Genomic DNA, 27,600 nt, shown 5'->3' on the forward strand with positions numbered 1-27,600 from the left:
GAGCTACTGGGCTGAAGCTGGAAGGGTTGGTGCTGGCCATACTGAGAGGGGAGGGACTGGTCCCAGTATGGAGGGGAACTGGTCCCAGTAGGGCGCCTCCTTCCACGTGCCCCCAATAAAGATGGCGGCGCCCATGAGAAAGATGGCGGCGCCCATTGGGGTAAAGTAAAAGGCTGTAGGGCTGGGCCAGTGCCTTAAGCTCCTCCCCCTGCGCGGGATTGGCTGGTGGAAGTAGGGAGGAATCCGGAAAGAGCCGAAGCCTTCCGGAAAGAGCCGAAGCCTTCCGGAAAGAGCCGAGTTTGGCGGGGGGGGGTGTGTGCGGGGAGACTTCCGGAAAGAGCCGACGTTTTCCGGTGAGACACGAAGGGAGCGGGGAGGCGAGTGAGCTGCCGGAAAGAGCCGAGGTATTCCGGAAAGAGCCGAAGCGTTTCCGAAAGGAGCCGAAGGGGAGCCGAAGGCAGCCAGCTCGCCCTCTTTTCGGAGAAACCCGTCGCTTCTCTCCGGAAAGAGCCGAACCCGCCGAACTTCCGGAAAGAGCCGACACGGCTCGGGGAAGAGCTCGGCAACACTCGGCCCTTTCCGGAGAGAGCCGAGGCGGGGCGGAACGCATCGAACCCACCCCCCCCCCCGCTTTCCGGAAAGAGCCGAAGCGCCTCCGGAAAGAGCCGAAGCGGCGGCGGGGGGGGGCAGACCCCGGAACGAGTCGTTCTCCTTCCGGAAGAAGCCGAAGCGCGTTCGGCGCCGGCCCGAGTCCTTTCCGGAAAGTCCCGAAAGGTTCCGAAGTCTCCTCCGATCCTTCCGGAAAGTCCCGAAGCCTCTTTCCGGACAACCCCGAAGCGTTTCCGGAAGTTGCCGAGCGGCGCCGGCCGTCGCCGATCTCCCTCTTCTCTTACCCCCCCCCCCCCCCCTTTCCTCCATCGCCTCAGAGCCGCCGCCGCTTCCCCGCTCCGGGCTCCCGTTGCCGCCTGCGCCGTTCGCCCGCCCCCTCCTCCCCGTCGGGGGGGGGCCCCCCGCCCGGCTCCCGCCACCGCCGGGCCCGGCCCGGCCCCCGCCCGCCGGTCCCCGCCCGGTTCGGCCCGGCAGGATGATCAAGCTCTTCTCGTTAAAGCAACAGAAGAAGGAGGAGGAATCGGCGGGCGGCACCAAGGGCACCAGCAAAAAGGCCTCGGCCGCCCAGCTCCGTATCCAGAAAGGTGACCGGTCCCGGGGCCTGGCGGCTTCCCGACCCCCGCTCTCCCCTTCCCCGGTCCCCGCCGGCACCGGCCCGGCCTCGGCGCGGGGAGCGGGGTGGGCTCCGGGCGTTGGGGGGGGCCGGGGCCTGGCGAGGCCCGGGGGGGCCGGGGGCGGCGGGGCCTGAGCGGGGGGCGCGGGCCGGGCCCAGTAAGGCCCGGTGGGGGGAAAGTACTGGGCCCAGTAAGGCCCCGGTGGGGAACACGGGCTGGGCCCAGTAAGGCCCCAGTGGGGGACACGGACTGGGCCCAGTAAGGCCCCAGTGGGGGGAAAGTACTGGGCCCAGTAAGGCCCCAGTGGGGGGAAAGTACTGGGCCCAGTAAGGCCCCGGTGGGGAACACGGGCTGGGCCCAGTAGGGTAAATGGGCTGGGCCCAGTAAAGCCCCGGTGGGGGGAAAGTACTGGGCCCAGTAAGGCCCCGGTGGGGGACAGGCTGGGCCCAGTAGGACCCTGGTGGGGGAACGTACTGGTCCCAGTAAGGCCCCAGTGGGGAACACGGGCTGGGCCCAGGAGGGCAAATGGGCTGGGCCCAGTAGGGCCCCAGTGGGGGGAAAGTACTGGTCCCAGTAAGGCCCCGATGGGGGGTATGGGCTGGGCCCAGTAAGGCCCGGGGGGGACACAGGCTGGTCCCAGTAAGGCCCTGGTGTGGGACAGAGGCTGGTCCCAGTAGGGCAAATGGGCTGGGCCCAGTAGGGGCCTAGTGGGGGACATGGGCGGGTCCCAGTAAGGCCCCGGTGGGGGACACGGACTGGGCCCAGTAAGGCCCCAGTGGGGGGAAAGTACTGGTCCCTGTAAGGCCCTGGTGGGGGGTATGGTCTGGTCCCAGTAAGGCCCCAGTGGGGGACACAGGCTGGTCCCAGTAGGGCAAATGGGCTGGGCCTGGCAGGGCCCCGGTGGGGGGACACGGGCTGGTCCCAGTAAGGCCCCGATGGGGGGCATGGGCTGGTCCCAGTAGGGCCTTGGTGGGGGATACAGGCTGGTCCTAGTCGCGCAAATGGGCTGGGCCCAGTAAGGGCCCAGGAGGGGACACGGGCTGGTCCCAGTAGGGCCCCTGTGGGGGGAACATACTGGTCCCAGTAAGGCCCTGGTAGGAGGAATGGGCTGGTGCCAGTAGGGCAAATGGGCTGGGCTCAGTAAGGCCCTGGTGGGGGGCATGGGCTGGTCCCAGTAGGGCCCCAGGTGGGGGGCAACATACTGGTCCCAGTAGGGGCCTGGGAGGGGGCATGGGCTGGTCCGAGTAGGGCAAATGGGCTGGGCCCAGTAGGGCCCCGGTGGGAGGAATGTACTGGTCCCAGTAAGGCCCCAGTGGGGGACACAAGCTGTCCCAGTAAGGTCCTAGGCGGGGGACAACGTACTGGTCCCAGTAAGGCCCCGGTGAGGGGAACGTACTGGTCCTAATAAGGCCCTGGTGGGGGGTATGGGCTGGTCCTAGTAAGGCCCTGGTGGGAGGAACATACTGGTCCCAGTAAGGCCCTGGTGGGAGGAATGGGCTAGTCCTAGTAGGGCCCTGGTGGGGGGAATGTATTGGTCCCAGCAGGGCCCCAGCGGGGGGGAACATACTGGTCCCAGTAGAGCCCTGGCAGGGGACACAGGCTGGTCCCAGTAAGGCCCTGGTGGGGGGCACATGGGGTGAAGCTCTGGTCCCAGTGCAGCTCCATGCATGCAGGGGGACACTGGTTCCAGTAGGGCCCCACTGGGAATATGGCTGGGGGGGAAATGACACTGCTCCCAGTAGCACCCAGTCGGTAGGGCCTACTGGAGGATACTGGGGAGGGCACACTGGTCCCAGTAGGTCCACCACACTGGGCCTGGGATGTCCTGGCTTGGAGGGTGGGCTCGGGGTGGCCGCAGCCCCGTGTCAATGTCCCCCTGACTCGTGTCCGTGTCCCCGCGTGTCACCCGTGTCCCCGCGTGTCACCTGTGTCCCCGCGTGTCCCCCCCCTGCAGACATCAACGAGCTGAACCTGCCCAAGACGTGCGAGATCGATTTCTCCGACCAGGACGACCTCCTGCACTTCCGCCTCCTCATCTGCCCCGACGAGGTGGGGTCCCCCTGTCACCCCCCCTGTCCCCTTGTCACCCTCTTGGGTCCCCCCCATCCCACCCCTGGGCTCCTGTGTCCCACCCCGGTCCCTTTGTCCCCTCCTGTCCCTCTGTGTCCTCCTGGCTCCCCCCCCCATCCCCTGGCTCTTCCCCCTGTCCCCCCCCATTTTGGGGTCCCCATCCATCCCTGCAATGTCCTCGTGTCCCCGCTGGGACCCCCGTCCCCCTCTGTCACCCGTGTCCCCTCCCTGTCCCTTGGGGTTCCCCTGTGCCCCCCCCCCTTTCCCTCTGGCTCTTGCCCATCCTCCCCCCGTCCCCCTCTTTGTCCCCGCTTGTCCCTTGGGGTCCCCCTGGTGTCCCCCCTCTCCCCGTGTCCCCTCCTTGTCCCTTGTGTCCCCCCCCCGTGTCCCCATCCCCGGTGACGTCTGTCTCTCCCACAGGGCTTCTACAAGGGAGGGAAATTCGTCTTCAGTTTTAAGGTTGGTCCTGCACCGCGGGGAATTCCGTGGCCACCAACGCCCATCCCGGGGCCATCAAGATGGGACCGGTGGCCACATGGCTGCCCCAGGGGCTGGGGGTGGCAGCTGTGGGGTGGTGGCCACCAAAGTGGGACCTGCAGCCACCAGGGTGGGACCCGTAGTCATGAGCTTGGCCTGTGGGTGGGAGGGGGAGGCAGGTGGCCACTGAAACCTCGTGACCTGTGGCCGCCAGAATATGACCAACCGTGATTTGTGGCCACTGTGGAGGTTGGGACTGGGACCAGGGGTTGGTGGCCACCAAGATGTGACTGGTAGCCAAGTGTCCGCCCTGTGGGTCAGCATAGGGGCTGGTGGCCACCATGATGTGACTAGTGGCCATGTGTCCACTCTATATATTGGAGGTGGGGTGGGGGGATTTATTTGGTGGCCACCAAAATGGCCATGTGTCCGTCTCTGTGGGCTGAAAATGGGACCTGGGGTTTGGTGGCCACTCGGATGTGATCTTTGTCTGCGTCTACTGTGTGGTTTGAGGTGGGGATGAAAAATCGGTGGCTACCAGGACGTGACCTGTGGCCACCAAGACATGACAAACAGCCACATGTCCCCACTGCAGGTTGGGGGTAGGGTCCAGGGGCTGGTGGCCACCATTGTGAGACCAGTGACCACCAAGACACAGCAAGGAATCAGATGTCCACACTGTGGATTGGGGTAGGGGCTGGTGGCCACCAAGACGTGGCCGGTGGCCATGGAGGGGCTGAGCCGTGACACTGTGCCCCACCCCCAGGTCGGCCAGGGCTACCCCCACGACCCGCCGAAGGTGAAGTGTGAGACGATGGTTTATCACCCCAACATCGACCTGGAGGGCAACGTCTGCCTCAACATCCTCAGGTGGGCCACTGTCACCTCCAGGGTGGCCACTGTCACCTCCAGGGTGGCCACAGCCACATCTGGGGTGGCCACAGCTGGATCCGGGTCCCCATCTGCCCCCAGAGACCCGGCAGGGTGGGACGAGGGGGCAAACGGTTGCCCCGTGCGCCTCGAGTGTGGGCACGGGGTGGCCACGGTCACCTTGGGGTGACCATGGCCACCTCTGTGGTGGCCCTGGTGGCCCCCCTGATGCCCGGCTCTGTCCCCAGAGAGGACTGGAAGCCCGTCCTGACGATAAACTCCATCATCTACGGCCTGCAGTACCTCTTCCTGGTGAGTACCGCTGGGGGGCACGCGCCTGTGGGTGGGGGGCACCCATCGTGGCCTTGGGACACCTCCTGAGTGCACCCAATGGCCTTGGGACACCCTGAGGTGGCAGCTGGTGGCCCTGGGACATGTCCTAGGGGCACTTGGTGACCTTGGGACACCCTGAGATGGCAACTGATGGCCTTGGGACACCTTGAGGTGGCACCTGGTGGCCCTGGGACATGTCCTAGGGGCATCTGATGGCCTTGGGACACCCTGAGGTGGCAGCTGGTGGCCCTGGAACATGTCCTAGGGGCCCTTGTTGGCCTTGGGATACCCTGAGGTGGCACCTGGTGGCCATGGGACATCTCCTGGGTGCACCTGCTGGCCTTGGGACACCTCAAGGTGGCACCTGGTAGCCTTGGGACATGTCCTAGGGGCACTTGGTGACCTTGGGACACCCTGGGATGGCAACTGATGGCCTTGGGACACCCTGAGGTGGCACCTGGTAGCCCCGGGACGTGTCCTAGGGGCACCTCATGGCTTTGGGACACCCTGAGGTGGCAGCTGGTGGCCCTGGGACATGTCCTAGGGGCACTTGGTGACCTTGGGACACCCTGAGATGGCAACTGATGGCCTTGGGACACCTTGAGGTGGTACCTGGTAGCCCCGGGACATGTCCTAGGGACACCTGATGGCCTTGGGACACCCTGAGGTGGCAGCTGGTGGCCCTGGGACATATCCTAGGGGCCCTTGGTGGCCTTGGGAGACCCCAAGGTGGTAGCCAGTGGCCTTGGGACACCTTCTGGGTGCACCCGATGGCCTTGGGACACCTTGAGGTGGCACTTGGTGGCCCTGGGACATGTCCTAGGGGCCCTTGGTGGCCTTGGGAGACCCCAAGGTGGTACCCAGTGGCCTTGGGACATCTCCTGGGTGCACCCGATGGCCTTGGGACACCCTGAGGTGGCACCTGGTGGCCTTGGGACACCTTTTGGGGCCACCTGGTGATGCCAGGTCACCCCAAAGGGGCACCCAGAGACACCCTGAGGTGGCCTTTGGTGGCCCGGGGACACCCTGAGGTGGCCCGGGGACACCCCATGGGGACACCTGGTCCCTTTGTGGGGACACTGGGTGGCCCTGGGCCACCCCAGACTGTCCCCGACCCCAGTGCCACCTGGGAGTCCCCCACGGGGTGGGGTGACGGGGCCGTTCCCTGCCGGGGGGGGCATTAAGGGGGTTTTGGGGCGTATCGGGGGGTATTGGGGTGTCAGAGGGCGCGGGGGGGGGCTTGGGGGGTGTCGGGGGGTATCAGGGGGTGTCGGGGGCAGTTGTTGGGGTACCAAGGGCAGGTATTGGGGTGCGCCGGGGGGGTATTAGGGTGTCCGGGGGGGGGGGGCATTAAGGAGTCCCGGGGGATTTGGGGGGGGCATTAGGGAGTCCTGGGGGGTATTGGGGGGCATTAAGGAGTCTGGGGGGGGCATTAAGGAGTAGGGGGGGTATATGGGGGGCATTAGGGAGTGGGGGGGGGCATTAGGGAGTCCTGGGGGGTATTGGGGGGCATTAAGGAGTCTGGGGGGGGGCATTAAGGAGTAGGGGGGGTATATGGGGGGCATTGGGGAGTGGGGGGGGGCATTAGGGAGTCCTGGGGGGTATTGGGGGGCATTAAGGAGTCTTGGGGGGGGCATTAAGGAGTAGGGGGGGTGACGGGGGGGCATTAAGGAGTCTTGGGGGGGCATTAAGGAGTAGGGGGGGTTATGGGGGGGCATTAAGGAGTGGGGGGCCGCAATAGGGAATCCTGGGGGTTATTGGGGGGGGCATTAAGGAGTCTTAGGGGGGCATTAGGGAGAATGGGGGGGCATTAAGGAGTCCTGGAGGGTCTTGGGGGGGCATTAAGGGGTGGGGGGGGGCACTAAGGAGCCCCAGGGGGTATTGGGGGGCATTAAGGGGTCTTGGGGGGCATTAAGGAGTAGGGGGGCCTCTTGGGGGGGGCATTAAGGAGGGGGGCATTAGGGAGTCCTGGGGGTTATTGGGGGGCATTAAGGGGTGGGGGTGGGGCAATAGGGAGCCCCAGGGGGTATTGGGGGGGCACTAAGGGGTCTTGGGGGGGCAATAGGGAGCCCCAGGGGGTCTTGGGGGGGCACTAAGGGGTATTGGGGGGGCAATAAGACAACTGGGGGGGGCACCGCTCACACACACACCCCCCCCCCCCGGGCTGCCCAAAGGATCGGCGCGGGGGGGGGGGGGGGCTAAAGGGTGCCCCCCCCTTAATAAATTGGGGGTCCCCCGAATAAATTGGGGGTCCCTCGAATAAATTGGGGTCCCCCCATAAATTGGGGTCCCCCCCCCGAATAAATTGGGGTCCCCCGCCCCCCCCCAGGAGCCGAACCCCGAGGACCCCCTGAACAAGGAGGCGGCGGAGGTGCTGCAGAGCAACCGGCGCCTCTTCGAGCAGAACGTCCAGCGCTCGCTGCGGGGGGGCTACGTGGGGGCCACCTACTTCGAGCGCTGCCTCAAGTAGCCCCCGCCCCTCCCCCGCCCCGCCCCTCCCCCCCTCCCCCACCCCCCCTGCCCCGCCCCCCCCTATTTATTGCCCCCCCGGGGGGCGGGGGGGGCCCCCCCCTTTCTTTTCTCTCCCCCCCCCCCCCCCCCCCCCGCGCTGCTCTTGTGGGTGATTAAAGGGCGACGGTAACGAGCGGCGGAGCCCCCAGTTATTGCTTCCTTACTGGTCTTACTGGTTAAACTGGGGTGGGGGGTTGGTGCACCCGGTTTCCAGCTTGGGGGAGGGGGGGGGGGTGTCCAGTTAGCTGTCTCATGGTTCCCAGTCTGCCCAGTTCCCTGCCCCAAGGCTCCCACTGTGCCCAGTTCCCAATCCCAGTCTGCCCAATTGCATGCCCCAGGGCTCCCAGTCTGCCCAGTTCCCTGCCCCACAGCTCACAGTCTGCCCAGTTCCCTGCCCCACGGCTCCCAGTCTGCCCAGTTCCCTGCCCCAAGGCTCCCACTGTGCCCAGTTCCCAGTCCCAGTCTGCCCAATTGCATGCCCCAGGGCTCCCAGTCTGCCCAGTTCCCTGCCCCACGGCTCACAGTGTGCCCAGTTCCCTGCCCCACAGCTCACAGTCTGCCCAGTTCCCAGTCCCAGTATGCCCAGTTCCCTGCCCCAAGGCTCCCACTGCGCCCAGTTCCCAGTCTGCCCAGTTCCCTGCCCCACGGCTCCCAGTCTGCCCAGTTCCCTGCCCCAAGGCTCCCACTGTGCCCAGTTCCCAGTCCCAGTCTGCCCAATTGCATGCCCCAGGGCTCCCAGTCTGCCCAGTTCCCTGCCCCACGGCTCACAGTGTGCCCAGTTCCCTGCCCCAGGGCTCCCAGTCTGCCCAGTTCCCTGCCCCAAGGCTCCCACTGTGCCCAGTTCCCAGTCTGCCCAGTTCCCTGCCCCACGGCTCCCAGTCTGCCCAGTTCCCTGCCCCACGGCTCACAGTGTGCCCAGTTCCCTGCCCCAGCGCTCCCAGTATGCCCAGTTCCCAATCCCAGTCTGCCCAGTTCCCTGCCCCACAGCTCACAGTGTGCCCAGTTCTCTGCCCCAGTATGCCCAGTTCCCAATCCCAGGGCTCCCAGTCTGCCCAGTTCCCTGCCCCATGGCTCCCAGTATGGCCAGTTCCCAATCCCAGTCTGCCCAGTTCCCTGCCCCAGGGCTCCCAGTATGCGCCGTTCCCAATCTATGTGTGCCCAGTATTCCCAGTTCCCTGCCCCAGGGCTCCCAGTATGCCCAGGTCCCAATCCCAGTGTGCCTGTTTACCTAGCTCCTGGTGCTAGGACTCCCAGTATCCTGGTTCCCAGTATGCCCAGTTACCCATCTTGGTGTGCCCAGTTCCCTGTCCCAGGACTCCCAGTACAACCAGTTTCCAACCCTACTGTGCCCAGTATGCCTAGTTCCCTTCCCCCCAGTTCCCAGTGTGCCCAGTTCCCAGTCCCAGTGTGCCCAGTACACCCAGCTCCCTGCCCTGGGGCTCCCAGTGTGCCCAGTATACCCAGTTTCTGGTCCCAGGTTCCCAGTATGCACAGTTTCCCCTGTCCCAGTGCCCCCCAGTATGCCCAGTATCAGCTCCCCCACTGCCTCCCAGTTACCCCCGCTTGGCCCAGTGTCTCCCAGTGCTCCCAGTCTGCTCCACTTTTCCCCCAGTACATCCAGTGCTTCCCAGTAAAGCCCCGTTTTCTCATCCCAGTGCCCCCCAGTATGTTCTCTGGCTCCCCAGGTGCCCCAGTTCCTTGTCCCAGTGGCCCCAGTATAGCCCAGTTCCACCCAGTATGCTCCAGTTGGTGCGATGTGCAGTGCTTCCTCCCCCCCAGTGTCACCCAGTGCCCCCCAGTTTATCCCAGTTTTCCCCACTGTGCCCCAGTTCCCCCCAGTATGCCCTTATGTCCTTCCCAGTATATCCCAGTCACCCCCAGCCTCCAGCCCGCTATGTCCCAGTGCCCCTTCTCTGCCCCAGTGCTCCCCAGTCAGCCCCCAGTACCCCCGCCCCGCTAGGGGCCGCCCTCACTCCCGCGGAGCCGCTCTGGCCGTCCCTCTCTATGCCCCCAGTCCCGCCCCCCCCTAAAGGAAGTGGCCGCTCTAGCCGCTTCTTCTCGCTGGTTCACCACCGGGAGGGCGGGGCCGTGGCGCCCGGCCTCCCTATTACGTGACTGACGCCCGGGTGACGTCACGAGGTTTGCGGAAGTGCGCGGGACAGACCGGGAGACGCGGAAGGATCGGGGTGAGGGGCTGGGACAGCCCACCGGGGGTCATAGAGAGCGGCGGGGGGGGCCAGAGGGGCCCCGTACCGGGGAACCATAGAGCGGGGGGCGGGAGCAGAGGGGCCCGGGAGCGGGGATCATAGAGCTGAGGCGGGGAGGGGGGGCGTGGCAGAGGGGCCCGGTACCGGGAGGGCCATAGAGCCAGGGTGGGGTCTAGAGGAGCCTGGTACCGGTAATACCACAGAGAGGAGCGGGGCAGAGCGGCCGGTACCGGGGGAAGTGAGCGGGGCCCGGGACCATAGAGAGGCCCCCGGACCTCAGAGGAGGCTAGAAGGGACTCCCGGGGTGGGTCCGCCGCCGGGGGAGACCATAGAGTCATGGGTCCTCCGGGGGCGGGAGGGGCCCCCGAGACCATAGAGAGCAGCCTAGGCCGTGCAGAAGGCCCGGCGGGCGGGGGAGGGCGCTCTAGGCCTGCACCACAGAGCTGGCGGCGGGAGGACTCGTGGGGACGCTCTGGGAGGCGACGAACCACAGAGAGGCAGGGGACGGGGGGGCGGAGCGTCCTCCTCGCTTGGCGATTGGTTGGGCTCCCTGTTGCCATGGCGAAGGGGCGGGGCCTGGGGGCAGTGGGGCGGGGCTTAGGGGGTAAATCAGCTGCGGGGTGGGGGTGGGGGGCAGCTGGGCCCGGGGGGGGTAATAAATGCCCCGGGGGGGTATTTGTGCCCCGGGGGGGGTGACAGATGCCCCTGGGGGGGTAATAAATGCCCCTGGGGGGGTAATAAATGCCCCTGGGAGTTGTCAGTGGCTTTGGGGGGGGGCAATAAATGCCCCTGGGGGGGTATTTGTTGCCCTGGGGGGTAATAGATGCCCCTTGGGGGGTACTAAATGCCCCTGGGGGGGTATTTGTGGCCCTGGGGAGCAACAGATGCCCCTTGGGGGGTAATAAATGCTCCTGGGGTGTATTTGTGGCCCTGGGGGGCAATAGATGCCCCCGGGGGGGTAATACATGTCCCTGGGGGGGTAATAAATGCCCCTGTGGGGGTGTCAGTGGCTTTGGGGGGGTAGTAAATGCCCCCGGGGGGGTAATAGATGCCCCTAGGGGCGTACTAAATGCCCCCGGGGTGTCAGTGGGGGCGGGGGTGCTCGGGGGCAGACCCCACTCGCCCTCGTGACGTGGCCGTGTCCCCCTCCCCGTGTCCCCCCCTGTCCCCCCGTGTCCCCCCCGTCCCCCCGTGTCCCCCTGCGCCTGTGTCCCCCCGTGCCCACCTCCCCTCCATGGCCACGTGCCCCCCTGCCCATGCCCCCATATCCGTGTCCCCCGTGTCCCCATAACGGCCACATCCCCCGTGTCCATGTCACCTCGTCCCTGCCCCCCATATCCCCCATATCCGTGTCCCCCCATGTCCCCCATATCCCCCATATCCATGTCCCCCCATGTCCCTATGTCCCACCATGTCCCCATGTCTCCCACATCTGTGTCCCCCCATGTCCCTGTGTCCCACCATGTCCCTGTGTCCCCATATCTGTGTCTCCCCATGTCCCCATGTGCCCCATACCTGTGTCCCCCCATGTCCCCCCATGTCCCCATGTCCCACCATGTCCCTATGTCCCCATATCTGTGTCTCCCCGTGTCCCCATGTGCCCATACCCGTGTCCCCCCATGTCCCCGTGTCCCACCATGTCCCTACGTCCCCCATATCCATGTCCCCCATGGCTGTGCCCTCCCATTTGTGCCCCGTCCCCGTCCCCAGGCGCCGCTGCCACCATGGACCTGCTGTTCGGGCGCCGCAAGACGCCGGAGGAGCTGCTGCGGCAGAACCAGCGGGCGCTGACCCGCGCCATGCGGGAGCTCGACCGCGAGCGCCAGAAACTGGAAGCGCAGGAGAAGAAGATCATCGTCGACATCAAGAAGATGGCCAAGCAGGGCCAGATGGTGAGGGGACACCAGCGGGGGACACGGAGGGGACACGGAGGGCGTCGCGAGACTGTAGTGGGAATGGGAGAATACGGAGGGGACAAGGGGACGCGGTGGGGACGAGGGGACACGGAGCAGTGCGGGGCACTAGCTGGGGACCAAGGGATGCAGAGGGCTCCAGGGGACTGTGTGGGGACCGGGGGACACGGTGGGGACAGGAGAATGCAGAGGGGACAGGGGGATGGAGAGGGGCCCAGGGGACGCAGAGGGGACACGGGGATGTGAAGGGCGTCAGGACACTGCAGAGGGGACCAGGGGACGCAGGGGAGGACCAGGGGACACGGAGGAGACCACGGGCCATGGAGGGGGCCAGGGGACACGGAGGGGACATGGGGATGTGAAGGGCGTCAGGACACTGCAGAGGGGACCAGGGGACACGGTGGGGACCAGGGGACACGGAGGGGACCAGGGGACACGGTGGGGACTGGGGGACATGGAGGGGACCTGGGGACGCAGAGGGGACACAGGGATGTGAAGGGCGTCAGGACACTGCAGAGGGGACCAGGGGACACGGTGGGGACCAGGGGCTGCAGTGGGGACTGGGGGACATGGAGGGGACCTGGGGACGCAGAGGGGACACGGGGATGTGAAGGGCGTCAGGACACTGCAGAGGGGACCAGGGGACGCAGGGGAGGACCAGGGGACACGGAGGAGACCACGGGCCATGGAGGGGGCCAGGGGACACGGAGGGGACACGGGGATGTGAAGGGCGTCAGGACACTGCAGAGGGGACCAGGGGACACGGTGGGGACCAGGGGACACGGTGGGGACCAGGGGCTGCAGTGGGGACTGGGGGACATGGAGGGGACCTGGGGACGCAGAGGGGACACAGGGATGTGAAGGGCGTCAGGACACTGCAGAGGGGACCAGGGGATGTGGAAGGGACCAGGGGACACGGAGGGGACCAAGAGACATGGAAGGGACCGGGGACACGGAGGGGACCAGGGGATGCAGAGGGGACCAGGGGCACGGAGGGGTCCAGGACTCTTGGAGAGGACCATGGTGATGACATGGAGGGGATTGGGACACTTTGGGGGGGGACCAGGGGACCATGGTGGGACTGGGGGACATGGAGGGGACCTGGGGACGCAGAGGGGACATGGGGTTGTGAAGGGCGTCAGGACACTGCAGAGGGGACCAGAGGACATGGGGGAGGACCAGGGGCCACGGGAGGGGACCAGGGGCCACGGGAGGGGACCAGGGGACGCGGCGGGGACCAGGGGACATGGAGGGGACCAGGGGACGCAGAGGGGTCCAGGACTCTTGGAGGAGACCACAGTGAGGACATGGAGGGGATTGGGACACTTTGGGGGGGGACCAGGGCACCATGGTGGGACTGGGGGACGTGGAGGGGACCTGGAGGACAGTGGTGTGACTGGGGGACCACAGTGGCGATCCGGGGACCATGGAGGGGACTTGAATGCTGGGGGGAGACCAGGGACCATGGTGGGACATGGATGCATGGAGAGGACCAGGGGACATGGTGGGGACTGCGGGGGACACCGTGGAAGTCCCCAAGTGACCACAGTGGGTACAAGGGGACCAGGAGACTGTTGAGATGGTGGTGGGGACCATAGCGGGCCCTGGGGGACCCCTAGGCCTCTTGGGGGACCTCATGGGCACTCGATGTCCCCCCCCGGCCTTCAGGACGCGGTGAAGATTATGGCGAAGGACCTGGTGCGGACGCGACGCTACGTGAAGAAGTTCATCACCATGAGGGCCAATGTCCAGGCCGTGTCCCTCAAGATCCAGACCCTCAAGTCCAACAACTCCATGGCCCAGGCCATGAAGGGCGTCACCAAGGCCATGGCCACCATGAACCGGCAGGTGGGTGCCCGTGGCGATGTCCCTAAGGCCGTGGCCACTGTGAGATGCTCCCATGGGGATTTTCCCAAGGCTGTGACCACCCTGAGCTGCCCTGGGGTGGCCATGGGGATGTCCTTGAGAGCGTGGCCACCATCAGCTGCCAGTGGCTATGAGGACATCCCAAAGACTGTGGCCACCACAAGCTGCCCCAGGGGAGACCCCAAGGCTGTGGCCACCACAGGTTGCCCTGGGCTGCCCATGAAGATGTCGCCAGGACCATGGCTACCACCAGCTGCTTGAGGGGAACACCCCTGTGGCCATGGCCACCACAAGCTGCTTGGGGTGGCCGTGAAGATGTCCGTGACCATAAGCTGCCCCAGGGGATGTCCCTAAGTCTGTGGCCACCAGAAACCACTTGAGGTGGGCATAGGGATGTCCCCAAGAACATAGCCACCACAAACCACCCGGGGTGGCCGTGGGGACATCCCCAAGGCTGTAGCCACCATGAAGTGGCCATGGGGACATCCCCGTGTCCCTGCGTGCCACGTGCCGCGTTCTCGTGTCCCCCCAGCTGAAGCTGCCGCAGATCCAGAAGATCATGATGGAGTTTGAGAAGCAGGCGGAGATTATGGACATGAAAGAGGAGCTGATGAACGACGCCATCGATGACGCTATGGGGGATGAGGACGATGAGGAGGAGAGGTGGGGGACAGGGATGTGGTGGGGCAGAGTTGTGGGGGACGGGGACACGGGGGTGGGGGACACGGGGGGGATGCGTGGGAGAAGGACGTGGTGGGACAAGGACGGAGGAGACGGGGATGTGGGAGATAGGGACTGGGGACACATGGGGACAGGGGAAAGGAGAACATGGTGGAATGGGACACGGGGGGACAAGGACGTTTGGTTCATGGACGTGGGAGTGCGGGGGGACAGAAAGGGAGGGTCCTGATGGGACGTAGACCTGGTGGGGACAGGGATGCGGTGGGGTGGGGACACGGTGGGGACATAGGGCAGGACGTGATGGGAGGAGGACGTGGTGGGGTTGAGGACATGGGGGGTCACGGAGGAAGACGTGAGAAGGGGACGTGGTGGGACAGGGACATCGGGGTCATGGAGACGGGGATTTGGGGGCCGTGGGGGACAGGGCCATGGGGTGGGGGCCGTGGGGGACAGACAGGAGCGGGGACGTGGTGGAATGGGGATATGGGGACACGGAGGACGTGGAAGAGAGCGACGTGGTGGGGCGAGGACATGGGGACGTGGTGGGGCACGAGGGGACGGGAAGGTGGGGACATGTGGGGACGCCCTGGGTGGGGACAGAGCAGGTCAGGGGACACTGGGGGGGGGGGTCAGGGGACACTGGGGGGGTCCTGGCGTGACCTCTGACCTCTTTGTCCCCCGCAGCGATGCGGTGGTGTCACAGGTGCTGGATGAGCTGGGACTGAACCTCACCGACGAGCTGGCCAGTGAGTGGGGCTGGGGGGCAACTTGGGGGGCGAGGGGGGTATTTTGGGGGGCCTGGGGGGGAGTTGAACATCTGGGGGGCATTTTGGGGGTATTTAAGGGGCCCTGGGGGGTGTTGGGGAGCCGGAGGGGGGGCGTTTTGGGAGCTGGGGGGGACATTTTGGAGGTAGGGGGGATTTGAGGGGTCTGGGGGGGATTTAGGGGGGGCTGGGGGGGCAGTGGGTGGTAGATACTGGGCTGGGGGGGGCATTTGGGGGGGCACGGGGGTGGTAGTTAAGGGGCTGAGGGGCATTTGGGGGGTATTTAAGGGGCCCTGGGGGGCACTGGGGAAGCGGGGGAGGGCAATTTTGAGGGTAGGGGGGTATTTCAAGGGTCTCGGGGGGGGATTTGGGGGATCTGGGGGGGTAATGGGTGGTAGCTACAGGGCTGGGGGGCATCTGGGGGGGCCCGGGGGTATTTAGGGGGCCTGGGGGGGGTGTGGAGAGAGATTTAGGGCATGGGTGGGGGTCTGGGAGGGTATTTGGGGTGCCTGGGGGGGTATTTCAGGGGCCTGGGGGGCATTTGGAGGGGGGTGACAGAGGGCGGCACCCCCCTGACCTCTGCCCTTTGCCCCCAGCCCTGCCCCCGCCTGGAGGGTCGCTGGCAGCGGGGGAGGGGCGGGCACCCGAGGCCGCGGCCGCGCTGGCCGACGCCGACGCCGACCTGGAGGAGCGGCTCAAGAACCTGCGCCGGGACTGACCCCTGACCTCCGACCCCTGACCCTCAACTTGACCCCTCCCCGGCACCCTGCGACCCCGGCGTTGACCCCTGCTGCTCTGCGACCCCGGGGTTGACCCCCCTGCGCCCTGCGACCCCAGGCTTGACCTCCATGACCTGCGACCCCGGAGCTGCCCTACGGTGACCTCCGACCCCATGCGACCTCCACTCACCGCCCTGACCCCAGCGGTGACCTTCGACCGTGGCCAACAGCAACCCCCCCCCCCCCCCCCCGATCCCTGCGTGACCTCTTGGTGACTCGTGCCCCTATGGCTGACCTTTGACCTCCAGCCTTGACCTCTGGTGACCTGTGACCTCCCTGGGGCTGACCCCAGTGACCTTTGACCCTGCCCAACCCTCTCTGGGTCGGGGGGGGCATCTCAGACACACTACAGGACCTCGGCTCCTCCCCTGGGGGTTATTTGCCCCTCCCTCGGGGGTATTTGCCCCCCTCTGGAGTTATTTGCCCCTCCCTCGGGGGTATTTGCCCCCGTCTGGGGTTATTTGCCCCCCTTTTCTGGGGCATTTGCCCCCCTCTTGGGATATTTGCCCCCCTCTTCTGTGTCATTTGCCCCCCCCGGGTGTATTTGCCCCCTCCCAGGGGTATTTGCCCCCTTTATCTGGGTTATTGCTCCCCCGGGGGTATTTGCCCCCTTTATCTGGGTTATTGCCCCCTTTATCTGGGTTATTGCCCCCCTGGGGGTATTTGCCCCCTTTATCTGGGTTATTGCCCCCTTTATCTGGGTTATTGCCCCCCCGGGGGTATTTGCCCCCTTTATCTGGGTTATTGCCCCCTTTATCTGGGTTATTGCTCCCCTGGGGGTATTTGCCCCCTTTATCTGGGTTATTGCCCCCTTTATCTGGGTTATTGCCCCCCCGGGGGTATTTGCCCCCTTTATCTGGGTTATTGACTCTCTCTTGGGGTATTTGCCCCCCTCTCATGGTATTTGCCCCCCCCGGGAGCTCTTTGCCCCCTTCTTTGCATTATTTGCCCCCTCTTGGGGTATTTGCACTCCCCCCCCTGGGTATTTGCCCCTTTTTGGGGGTATTTGCCCCCCCCGCACCCCCGGGGCAGTTGAACTGGGGCAATAAAGGCCGCATGTTGGTACCTGCTGCCTCCCCCCGGCTGCTTCCTGGGGAGGGGGCGCCCAGTGCCACCCAGTAAGGAACTGGGAGCACTGGGGAGGGAGGGGGGGGTTCACTGGTGGCTGGGTTCACTGGGGTGGGGGAGGGTGGGTCCGGACGCCTGGGTGGGGGTGGGGGGGTCAGTTTGGGGTCCCAGACACCTGGGTCCTTTTGGAGTGGGGGTCCGGGATGCTTGGGTTCCTTCCCAGTTTGGGGACTGGTTTGGGGCTCTGGATACTGGGAAGGAGGGGGGGTTGGATTGGGGTGCAGGACGCCTGGGTCCCTCCCTGGTTTGGGGGCGGGGGGGAGGGGCTGGGTTGGGTGCCTGGGTCCCGCCCGACGCCAAACCACCGGCCATCCCATTTCCACGCTAAAAACCGGGATTTTGGGGGCAGAGCAGAAAACGCCACGTGGGCACGGCCACCACCCCCCGTTTTGGGGCAAAACCTCCCCAAACTGCTGGGTCCTCGCTGCAAAAACTTCCCTTTTTTGGGGGGGAAAGCCCCAAATTTAGCACCCGTGCGGATTTTGGGGCTGGTGGCTGATTTTTTGCGTGTCCTAGAGCCGCGTGGGTGATCTGAGTTGGCTCTAAGTCACTTTGATTTGCAGGTTTGAAGCAGAAAATGTCGATTATTTTTTAAAAAAAGGGGATTTTTTTTTTCTCAGCGTGGAGAAAAATAGGGATTGATGTGATTTTTCCCAAAATACCGATTTCTTAGCGGCGGTTTGAGGTGAGCTGAACCTCCCGGGTGCCTGGCGATGGGTTTTTCGTGCTGTTTGCGGGTGCTTTTTGGGTGTCAATAATACGTTTTTTCTGATTGAAAAAAAAAAAAGTAATGCTAGATTTCTGCAAAAAGCAGAAAAATAGCTAAATTTCCGATAATAGTTGTCCTTCCCCTTTTTTTTTTTTTTGTGTTTCGCATTTATTTGCACTTTCTCTTCCCGTTCAGACTTTGGCCTTTTCCAGGGCTCACGAATCCCCGGCCGAGCTCAGCTGTGCTAGAAAACACCGCTCCGGTCTAGAAGTGACCCAAAAAGGACCGAAAACACCCCAAAAAAAGGGATTTACGTCCAAATGGGAGCAGAGGCGAGGTAGGGAACGCGGCGTGGGGCGGTGAATGTGGGCAAACACCAGCTGGGATTTACATCGAGCCCACGGCTCGTGGGTAAAATATCCAGCAGACCCCAAACCGGTTACTTTTAGCCCCAAAATGTGGAGCTGGGGAATTTAGGAGCCCAGTAGCAGCAAACAAGGGATCGTTGGGGCCGATTTGCCGGGTCGGGGGGAGGATGTGGCCGTGGGGCTGCCAAAATGAATACGTTTCTTTATTGAACAGCCATTTTTAGATCGCAGTCTCTGGAGGTGGCCGGCGGGATGCCAACACGTGAGGTATGGCGCTTTCTGGGGCACGGTTTGGGGTTATTTGGGGGATTTTTAACTGCTTCAGGGCTAAAAAGGGGATGCTTCCTAGCTCCTAGAAAATAATTATGTAAAAAATCAAATAAAATAATAAAATAAATGTAATAAAAAAAAAAGAGAGTTATTATGAGTGGGTGCTGTGTTGCATTTCCCAGTCTCTCCCTTTTCCCAGCCTTTCCCCTCTGGGCTGGTTAAAAATTAAAGCCGCGTCCTGGCCAGGCGGGATTTTACCCCAAAAACCAGACGGACAAAGGGACGTCGGGATACGGCCACAACCCGACTCCTGGCCAGGAGTCACCGTTGGGGTGCTCGGAGGGGTGACACCTCCCCTGGTCTTTCCCACAGCTGTTCCTCACCGCCGTCTTCCTCTTCCTCGGCCGAGGAAGCAGCGGGGCCGACGGAGCTGCTGAAACCGCGCTGGTGGGAGTGATGGGAAGGAGACCTCTGCAGCCCCCAGGTGAGTCTTGCTCTCTGGTGGGTTGATCTTGGCCCTTGGCTGGCTGGCCCACGCCCACCCAGCCGCTCTCTCTCCCCTTCCTTGGCTGGAACGTGCAGAAAATAAGACAAAAAAGCTCGTGGGTTGAGGTAAAGTCAGGGAGATCATGCACCCGTTACCGTCATGGGCAAAACAGACTCGACTTGGAGGACATTAATTTAATTTATTGGTAATTAAAAATAGAGTAGGATGGTGAGAAACAGACAAAACTAGAAACACCGCCTCCCCCAGCTTCTTTCCAGCCTCACCTTCGCTCCTGACTCTTCTACCTTCTTCTCCCCACCCTGAGCGGCGTAGGGGAATGGGGGTTGTGGTCACTTCGTAACACCTACGGGATCCAGTCCTTCATGAACTGCTCCAACGTGGGTCCTTCCCATGGGCTGCAGTCCTTCAGGTTCAACCTGCTCCAGCCTGGGCTCTCCATGGGCTGCAGTCCTTCAGGATGGACCCGCTCCCCTCCACGGGCTGCAGTCCTTCAGGATGGACCCGCTCCCCTCCACGGGCTGCAGTCCTTCAGGATGGACCCGCTCCCCTCCACCGGCTGCAGTCCTTCAGGATGGACCCGCTCCAGTGTGGGCTCTCCAAGGGCTATAGGGGAACCTCTTCTCCGGCGCCTGGAGCAGCTCCTCGCCCTCCTTCTTCACCAACTTTGGTGTCTGCAGGATTGTTTCTCTCCCATTTTCTCACTCCTCTCTCTCACAGTTGTTTTTAGTCTTTCTTAAATACGTTATCAGAGGAGCACCACCAGCGTCGCTGATGGGCTCAGCTTTGGCCAGCTGTGGTTCCATTTAGAAGCCAGCTGGCCCCAGCTGTGTCCAACGGGGGGCAGCTCCATGACTCTTGTCCCAGAGGCCACTGCTGCAGCCCCCACCAACCCAAAACCTTGCCACTTAAACCCCGTACACGGTCTCATCCTCCAACGCGTGAAGGTCTCTGCTCTACTGATTTGAAGCAGGATTGCCCTCCATTTTGCCCCCCAAAATTTAAGAAGGGTTGGTTGAGATGTCTGTCTTACCATTTTCTTGGCCATCCATGCTAGGGTGAGGGCGGGGCGTTGCGCGCCGGCAGCTTCCCCAACAAGGAGGGGCTCTGCAAGATGTTGCTCCGGTAGCTTTGAGATGGTGGGGCAGGGTGGAGGCGTCTCATTTCACCAAAATCCCCCATTTTCTCCCCGTAGCCTCTGGCTGGAGCTTTCCCCGGAGGAAGCGGGATGAAGAGCCACCTTCATACCTCAAGTGGGTGGCTTTTGAAGGCAAGCTGCCCGCCGATGCCGTCTCCAACTGGAACGACTACGCCAAGAGGATGGAGTATGTCTGCTCAACGACGACGCTTGGCTGCAACATCGGTGCCTACGTCCCCGACCGAGGTCCCTTCTGCTTCTTCCCCTATGGAGAATGGGAGCGGAACACCCACAGGTTCAAGGTGTTGGTCAACATGGGAGACTTCGAGGCGCTGGGTTGGGTGGACGACTCCTTCGGCAACGTACCCGAAAACGCCGTGGAGGGCTGCTCATCCACTGATGTCTTCATTGGGAGGAACCGCTATGGCTTGGGCAAGGTCTCCAAAGTGCACAGGGCTGCCTTCATGATGGTGGATGGTGAGGAGGTTTGGTACAAGTGGTACCAAGTCTTGGTGGTCAAGAAGGGCCCGGCAGATGTCACCATCTCTGATGTCCGCTACAACATGAGTGGGGTGGTGGAGCACGGGGAGGACGTCACCCTGATGAAGACGACGGTGAGGAACGAGGGCTGCCGAGGGGTGCGTAAAGCTGTCACCTTGGAGGAGGCCACTGAGATGGAGCACGACTGGCAGATGGACCAGAGGGTCTTCGCCACCATCCGTGGGGTGTTGCGAGCCGGCCGCTTGGTCTTCAGTGGGATGGGCTGGGAGGTCACCAACGTCACCAGCATCCCCTGGGTGGGGGGAGCCAGCACCAGTGAGTACATCGTCCATAGCCACGTGGTGGAGAAGGAGGTGCAGCCCCGGACGGTGTGCGAGGTGGCCCTGGAGGGACGCCGGTTGGACGTCCACGTCCCCTTCACCGCGCGGCTGATCCGTGATTTTGGCGACGGTCAACCGCATCGTGTGGCCGTGACGGGGTGGGCTCGTAGCCGGGCGGTGGTGGGTGTCAGGGCCGGCGTCAAGGAGTGCTGGCCCATCGCTGACATCCCACCGTGCCAGGCGTAGGGGCGGCGAGGTGGATCGGTGTATCTGCTTCTTGCAATCTACTTTTTCTTTTTTTTTTCCCCCCAAATAACTACCGTCTCACCCCGAAATGGGATGGCAGCAACCTGGAATGCAGAAAAATGCATTTATTTTGCCTTCCATATTTTCTGCTTTCATGGCATAACCTTCATCCCTCCAAAATGCCACGGCAACAATGTGGAGTGCAGAAAAACGTGGGTTTTTTCTGTCTGCGTTTTCTATTTTCTCCAAAATAACCTCCATCTCTCCCCAAAAAGACGCAGCAACAACATGGAGTACAGAAAAAGGCTATTTTTACAGTCTGCAGTGTCTATTTTTTTCCCCAATAACCTCCCTCTCGCCCCCAAACGGGGCAGCAGCAGCGCAGGATGCAGAAAAACGCGTTTCTCGCAGTCTCTATTTTTCCTTTTTCCCACCAAACCCTTCATCGAGCGCCTCTCTCTGACCCGGCAGAGCAGCCGCCCGTCCAGGAGCCCCTCTCCACCCAGAGCTCCGTGGATGTCATTTCTTGCCGCGACGCCCGGGTTGTCTTCCTCTTGTGGTTCATGAAAAAAAAAATGCTTGCAGAGCAAACAAATTGAGGTGTGTGGTTCATTAGAACGTTCCCAGAATGTAATTTAATAAGAAAAGGGGTGAGGAAGAAGGAAAAAAACCCAAAATAAGGGATACGAAGGCAACCGCTTGCCCCCACCCACAAGTAGACCCATGCCCAACCGGCCTCCAAGCAATGGCTACCTCCCCCGAACCCCCTTGCACCGTTTTATTGGCTGTCATGACGTCACATGGGATGGAGTATCCCTTTGATCGCTCCGGGTCAGCTGTCCCAGCTGTGTCCCTTCCCAACCTCTTGCCCAGCCCCGGCCCACTCGCTGGTGGGGCGGAGTAGGAAACTGAGGTGCTCGTGGAGGTGGCATCATCTCGAGATGATGGTGGGGACTGCGTCCTTGGGGGGGGGGGAGCTAGTGTGCTCATGGAGGTGGTGTCATCTCAGGATGGTGGTGGGGAATGGTCATGGAGGTGGCTCATGCGGGTGGCATCGTCTCAGGATGATGGTGGAGGACGCATGGAGGTGGCATCATCTGAGGATGATGGTGGGGGACAGTCATGGAGGTGGCATCGTCTCGGGATGATGGTGGAGGACGCACATGGAGGTGGCATCATCTGAGGATGATGGTGGGAGCTGTTCCTTGGAGGGGGCTCATGGAGGTGGTGTCATCTCAGGATGATGGTGGAGGATGCACATGGAGGTGGCACCATCTCAGATGATGGTGGGGGCTGTGTCCTTGGAGGATGCACATGGAGGTGGCATCATCTCAGGATGATGGTGGGGGACAGTCAAGGAGGTGGCACCATCTCAGGATGAGGGTGCAGGCTGTGTCCTTGGAGGAGGCTCATGGAGGGTAGCATCATCTGAGGATGATGGTGGGGGACGGTCATGGAGGTGGCATCATCTGAAGATGATGGTGGCGGCCGTTCCTTGGAGGAGGCTCATGGAGGTGGCATCATCTGAGGATGATGATGGAGGATGCACATGGAGGTGGCATCATCTTGAGATGATGGTGGGGGCTGTGTCCTTGGAGGACACCCTTGAAGGTGGCATCATCTCAGGATGAGGGTGGACCAAAGCCCCCCCTCGGCCCCGAAGGGGTTAAACTCCTCCTCGCCCTCCCCCCCCCACTTTCCCGCCAAGGCAGGAGTGACAGCGGAGCCGACCAATCGGTGGGCGGGCAGGGCGGCCGCCCCGCCCACTGGGCGCCGAGGCGGGGGGGGGGAGGAGCTCCCGGGAGGGGCGGGGGCGGCTCCCCGGACGGTTGGGGGCGTCCAGGAGGAATTTGGGGGGTCCCCGAAGGCCGGGGGGGGGGGGCAGAGATTTGGGAGACCCCAGGTTGCTTGGGGGGGGGGTGCAATGCATTGCAAGCACCGCACTGCGATGCAACGTGCTGCACTGCAAGCACCGCAATGCAGTCGCTGCAGGGCACTGCACACGCTGCAGCGCACTGCGAAGCGACCGGCTGCAGCACAGACGAGCCGCTGGATTGCAACCCCCCCGCCGCGCTGCAAACCCTACGCTGCGCTTCACGTGCCCGCGCCGCAGCGCACATGCTGTGCTGCAGTGCAAGGCGGGCGCAGGATGGCCCGCGTTGCGCCGCACTGCAAGCTCGGTGCTGCAGGGCAAACTATGCGCTGCATTTAGAGGGTTGCATTGTAGCGCAAGCCTGGTGCTGCAATGCAAATGCAACGCTGCAGTGCAGGTGCTAAGCTACAGTGCAGGTGCTAAGCTACAGTGCAAGCCTGGCACTTCAATGCAAATGCAATGCTGCAGTGCAAATGCTACACTGCAGTGCAAGCTTGGTGCTGCAGTGCAAATGCAATGCTGCAGCGCAAGCCTAGTGCTGCAATGCATATGCAGCGCTGTAGTGTAAGCACTACACTGCAATGCAAATGCGATGCTGCAGTGCAAGCTTGGTGCTGCAGTGCAAATGCAACGCTGCAGTGCAAGCTTGGCGCTGCAGTGCAAGCCTGGTGCTGCAGTGCAAATGTAATGCTGCAGTGCAAGCTTGGCTCTGCAATGCAAATGCAATGCTGCAGTGCAAGCCTGGCATTGCAATGCAAATGCAACGCTGCAGTGCAAGTGTTACACTGCAATGCAAATGCAACGCTGCAGTGGAAACCTGGCGCTGCAATGCAAATGCAACACTGCAGCGCAAGCACAACGCACTGGGCCGTGGACAACAAAATGCAGTGCAAGGCTGTGCACGGTGCACTGGAGGCACATCTGCAGCTGCAGTGCCCCGTTGCAGCTGCAGCAGGAACAGCACGGCGCATGGCAAGAGCCACGACCCCCCTTGCATCGCTGCAAGCGCGACATGCAGCGCCGCAGCGTGGGGCACAGCTGCAAGCGGCGCTGCGAGGTCCCACCGCTGCGCGCGCCAGGCTGCAAAACAGCCCCGGGATGCGTTTGGGTTGCAACCTCCCCCATCAAATGCTCTCGCCCCACGCACGCCGCAAGAAAAAAAACCACAAAGGAGCGCCGAGGTGGCTAAAACTCATTACAGCAAAGGGGGGAGGGCCAAAATTGGGGGGCGAACCCGCCGGGACGAGGGAAGCAGAGCGGCGAAGGGCTGCCCGAGCCACCCCGGCGCCCGTGTCGAGCCCCGGGCATCCTGGCAAGCGGCCGGTGAGGTAGGTCGGTCTCCGAAATTTAAGGCCCGGCGCGTGGGGATGAGGGGAGGGGACGGCGCTCGCCGCGATGAATAAATACCAAAAAGGGCGGGGGGGAGGTGAGTTGCAATTGGAGGGGAGATGGGGCGTCCCGGCGGCGGGGTCAGGGTGGAGGGGGGATGGACGTGCCCGAAGCCACCAGGTTCATGGAGGACATCAAGCACCAGTGCGTCTTCATCCCCGTCCGTGTTACATCTCCTTTGGGACACTGTCCTGGAGCCACCAGGCTCGTGGAGGACATCAGTCACCAGCTCAGCATCCCACCATCCATACTGCATCTCCTCTGGGACCAGGAGCTGCATCCTGGAGCCACCAGGCTCATGGAAGACATCAAGCACCAGTTCGTCTTCATCCCTGTCCGTGTTACATCTCCTTTGGGACGCCATCCTGGAGCCACCAGGCTCGTGGAGGACATCAAGCACCAGCTCAGCATCCCACCATCTCCTCTAGGACCAGGAGCTGCATCCTGGAGCCACCAGGCTCATGGAAGACATCAAGCACCAGCTCAGCATCCCACCATCTCCTCTAGGACCAGGAGCTGCATCCTGGAGCCACCAGGCTCATGGGGGACATCAGTCACCACCTTGTCTTTACCCCCAGCCATGTTGCATCTCCTCCAGGCTGCCTGATCCATCCCCAACAACCGCGTGGTTCCGGCTGGCAAGGAAACCAGCGCCGGCCATCCGGGGCAGCCACCAGCTCCACCTCACCCACCCAACCTCAACCGTCCCTCCAGGTGGTCACCCATCACCACCTCCACCACCAGGATGAAGCAGTGCCGCCCTCCTCATCCTCCCCACCACCAAACCCCATCACTTGTCCCTGGCAGCCGCCCGGGCGTGGATGCGCGTGTGCCGGGCGAGGGAGGACTTGTTGCTGAAGCTCTTCCCGCAGTGGGGACAGGGGAAGGGTCTCTCGCCCGTGTGCGAGCGCTCGTGCACCGTCAGGTCTGCCAAGTACTTGAAGCTCTTGCCGCAGGCGGCGCAGGGGTAGGGGCGCTCCTCGGTGTGGCTCCGTTGGTGCATGGTGAGGTTGGACTGTTGGCTGAAGCGTTTGCCGCAGGCGGTGCAGGGGTAGGGTCGTTCGCCCGTGTGCGACCGTTGGTGCTTGTTGAGGTCCGACGGGTTGGTGAAGGTCTTGCCGCAGGAGCCGCAGGCGTAGGGACGCTCACCCGTGTGCAACCGTTGGTGGGTGGTGAGGGTGGAGAGGTGGCCGAAGCTCTTGCCGCAAGCCCCGCAGGCGTAGGGCTTCACCCCCGTGTGGGTTCGCTGGTGGGTCTTCAGGTGGGTCAACCGGCCGAAGCTCTTGCCGCACTCGCCGCAGGGGTACGGACGGTCCTTCCCCTGTGCCGACGGCTCCCGCTTCACCCAGGGCTTCTCCGGGCTCCTGGTGTCCTCCGCCGGTCCGGGCGCAGCCTGGGCGAGGGGCTGTGGGAAGGTGGTGGGATCCTGTGGGATCTGGCGCCGGTGGGGCCCTCTCCGGGCGGGGGTCCCGACTGCCGGGATGCCCTGGAGGGTGCTGGGTGGGTGCGGGGGGTCTTGCTGTTGCAAAATGGACGCCTCCGGGTCTCTGCTCACCACGGTGGGACCTGCTGGGGGGGAGGAGAAGATGCTTCATGAGTTGGTTCTCAGTGGAGGACACCACCGTTCTCCTCTGACCCCACCGCCCTTGATCTCCTCCAGCAATGGTGGAGATGGTCCAGCTCCCACCATTGAGCCAAATGCCAAATCCATCCATGGATGGCCACCAGGCTGTGCTGGGACGGGGATGAAGATGAGGCCACCTCAGCAGAGGAGCCCAGCCGGTCCAACAGGCAAGGACGGCTGCAGGAGGACCTGGAGAGGAGCCCACCATGTCCAACCACCATCCCCAAACCACCACAACTCCTCAAAGCAGCGTTTGCAGCATCGCCGTGAAGGAGAAGCCGATGCTGGAGGAAGGGAACAAGATTTTGGGGCTCGTGGTTTCCAGAGGACAAACGGGGAGAACAAGAGCTCTCTACGGACGCTCATGATCTTCGCTCCAAGATCTCCATCCTTCTCCAACTTCTCCGCAACTCAGGAGATGGCCGTCTTCCAGCTTCCCATGCTGGCATGGACATCTCACATAGGTCTCCCAGCCCTTCTTCTCGCTCCAGTTTGGCTTTCGAGCCCAAGGAGACCTTTCTTCTCACACCGCAACAGGGCTCGAGGTCCCATGTGGTGGCACCACTGCAGGCATCTCCATCTGGATCCTTCTTGGGGTCACATCTTTCTTCTTTCTCAATACCCCAAGAGTTTTCCCAACACCAAGACCTCATTTTTGGCCCTTCCCCCCCCCCCCCTTCGCTCTCACTCATCCTCCACCAAGAGCAACAAAACCCCCCCAAAAAAGAGCAATGACACCATGGGAGCATCTGTGGGGGGAACCAGGTGGGGCCAAGCCCATCGCAGGAGACACCCCACCACCTCCAAGCCCCCTGGCTCCTACAGCAGCTCCTTCACCCCTTTTTTTGGGGGGTGGGTGGGTGTGAAGGATCTCCTTCCTTCAGCCCCGTTACCTGTCTCCTGCAGGCGCCGCTCCTCTTCCTCGGGGACAAACTTGACCTTGCCCCGGGCCACCTCCTCCCGCCAGCCGTCCCCAGAGGGGAGCTGGGGGGACTCTGATGGGGGGCTCGGTGGCTCCCCCGCCGCTTCGGGGTCCTCCGCGTCCCCTGGGGCCACCTCCTCCACCTTCACACGCACCGTCACCTGGGGGACCCAAGGAGAAAGGGGCACCCAGGGGCTGCAGAGGGGAGTTGGGTGCCCCGGACCCCCGGGGGCTGCAGAGGGGAGTTGGGTGCCCAGGACCCCCAGGGGCTGCAGAGGGGAGTTGGGTGCCCGGGACCCCCATCCCTCCTGCTTTTCCAGGGTTGGTTTTGGGGGTGTCCCATGGGAATGAGCTCGGAAGCAATGCAGGAATGGGGGGGTTGTGCCCAGTTTTGGGGGGGAGCTCCTTTTTGAGGGTGGGAGCTCCTTGCAAACCCCCTCCTGGGGCAGGATCCGGCCGCTGCTCTCACCTGCTGCTCCCAAATCCCATCGGGATCTCCCTGTCCCAACTGGAAGCTCTCAGCCAAGGCGATGGCTTGGGCGCAGGATTCGGGATGTCGGACCCAGACCCAGCTCTGGATTTCCTCGGGAAGGATGCTGAGGAATTGCTCCAGCACCAGCAACTCCATGATCTGCTCCTTGCTCCTCACCTCCGGCCGTAGCCAACCCTGCGACAGCTCCCGTAACCTCCGACAAACATCCCGCGGTCCCGACGCCTCCTGGTACCGGAATTGCCGGAAACGCAAGCGACGCATCTCCATGCCGGCACCGCCGCCGTGCAGCGCTGGTACCAACCGCCGTGCCCACTCCCCCCGGGGCCAGCGGCGTCTCTCGGCCACCCACTCCAAGGCCATCGGGGACCCCTCTGTGTCCTCCTCCGGGCACGGCGAGGGGGGCCGGGGGGCCGGGGGACG

General features: G+C 63.3%; 4 protein-coding genes across 6 annotated transcripts; 3 read left to right on the forward strand and 1 right to left on the reverse strand.

Moving 5' to 3' along the window:
* The first annotated feature begins 395 nt into the window (after positions 1 to 395).
* Positions 396 to 7,605, forward strand: UBE2M (ubiquitin conjugating enzyme E2 M). Its single transcript, XM_082333744.1, has 6 exons — positions 396 to 1,193; positions 3,178 to 3,272; positions 3,714 to 3,752; positions 4,537 to 4,640; positions 4,889 to 4,952; positions 7,303 to 7,605. The coding sequence occupies exons 1-6, from the start codon at positions 1,085 to 1,087 to the stop codon at positions 7,441 to 7,443; spliced, it is 552 nt and encodes a 183-aa protein (XP_082189870.1). The 5' UTR covers positions 396 to 1,084; the 3' UTR covers positions 7,444 to 7,605.
* Positions 7,606 to 9,565: 1,960 nt separating this feature from the next.
* On the forward strand, positions 9,566 to 15,878 carry CHMP2A (charged multivesicular body protein 2A). The gene is made up of 6 exons (XM_082333743.1): positions 9,566 to 9,670; positions 11,402 to 11,583; positions 13,273 to 13,452; positions 14,003 to 14,133; positions 14,836 to 14,897; positions 15,512 to 15,878. Exons 2-6 carry the CDS (start codon positions 11,416 to 11,418, stop codon positions 15,631 to 15,633), a joined length of 663 nt encoding a protein of 220 aa, XP_082189869.1. The 5' UTR covers positions 9,566 to 9,670; positions 11,402 to 11,415; the 3' UTR covers positions 15,634 to 15,878.
* A 201-nt stretch (positions 15,879 to 16,079) lies between these two features.
* On the forward strand, positions 16,080 to 21,457 carry LOC309600995 (natterin-3-like). Of its 2 annotated transcripts, XM_082333736.1 has the most exons (6): positions 16,080 to 16,812; positions 17,443 to 17,507; positions 17,744 to 17,868; positions 18,114 to 18,166; positions 18,542 to 18,653; positions 19,870 to 21,456. In XM_082333736.1, exons 4-6 carry the CDS (start codon positions 18,152 to 18,154, stop codon positions 20,877 to 20,879), a joined length of 1,137 nt encoding a protein of 378 aa, XP_082189862.1. In that variant the 5' UTR covers positions 16,080 to 16,812; positions 17,443 to 17,507; positions 17,744 to 17,868; positions 18,114 to 18,151; the 3' UTR covers positions 20,880 to 21,456. The 2 variants fall into 2 exon arrangements, with proteins under 2 accessions (XP_082189862.1, XP_082189861.1); XM_082333735.1 differs by lacking the exon at positions 17,443 to 17,507 and having other exon boundaries at positions 19,870 to 21,457.
* Positions 21,458 to 23,966: 2,509 nt separating this feature from the next.
* Positions 23,967 to 27,600, reverse strand: LOC309600998 (zinc finger and SCAN domain-containing protein 23-like). 2 transcript variants are annotated; one of them, XM_082333740.1, is made up of 3 exons: positions 27,157 to 27,600; positions 26,659 to 26,848; positions 23,967 to 25,707 (listed from the first exon to the last, which is right to left on the reverse strand). In XM_082333740.1, the coding sequence occupies exons 1-3, from the start codon at positions 27,538 to 27,540 to the stop codon at positions 24,932 to 24,934; spliced, it is 1,350 nt and encodes a 449-aa protein (XP_082189866.1). In that variant the 5' UTR covers positions 27,541 to 27,600; the 3' UTR covers positions 23,967 to 24,931. The 2 variants fall into 2 exon arrangements, with proteins under 2 accessions (XP_082189866.1, XP_082189865.1); XM_082333739.1 differs by having other exon boundaries at positions 23,967 to 25,710.

The sequence above is a fragment of the Platalea leucorodia genome (assembly GCF_965183815.1).
Source record: "Platalea leucorodia genome assembly, chromosome: 27".
Lineage (NCBI taxonomy): Eukaryota > Metazoa > Chordata > Aves > Pelecaniformes > Threskiornithidae > Platalea > Platalea leucorodia.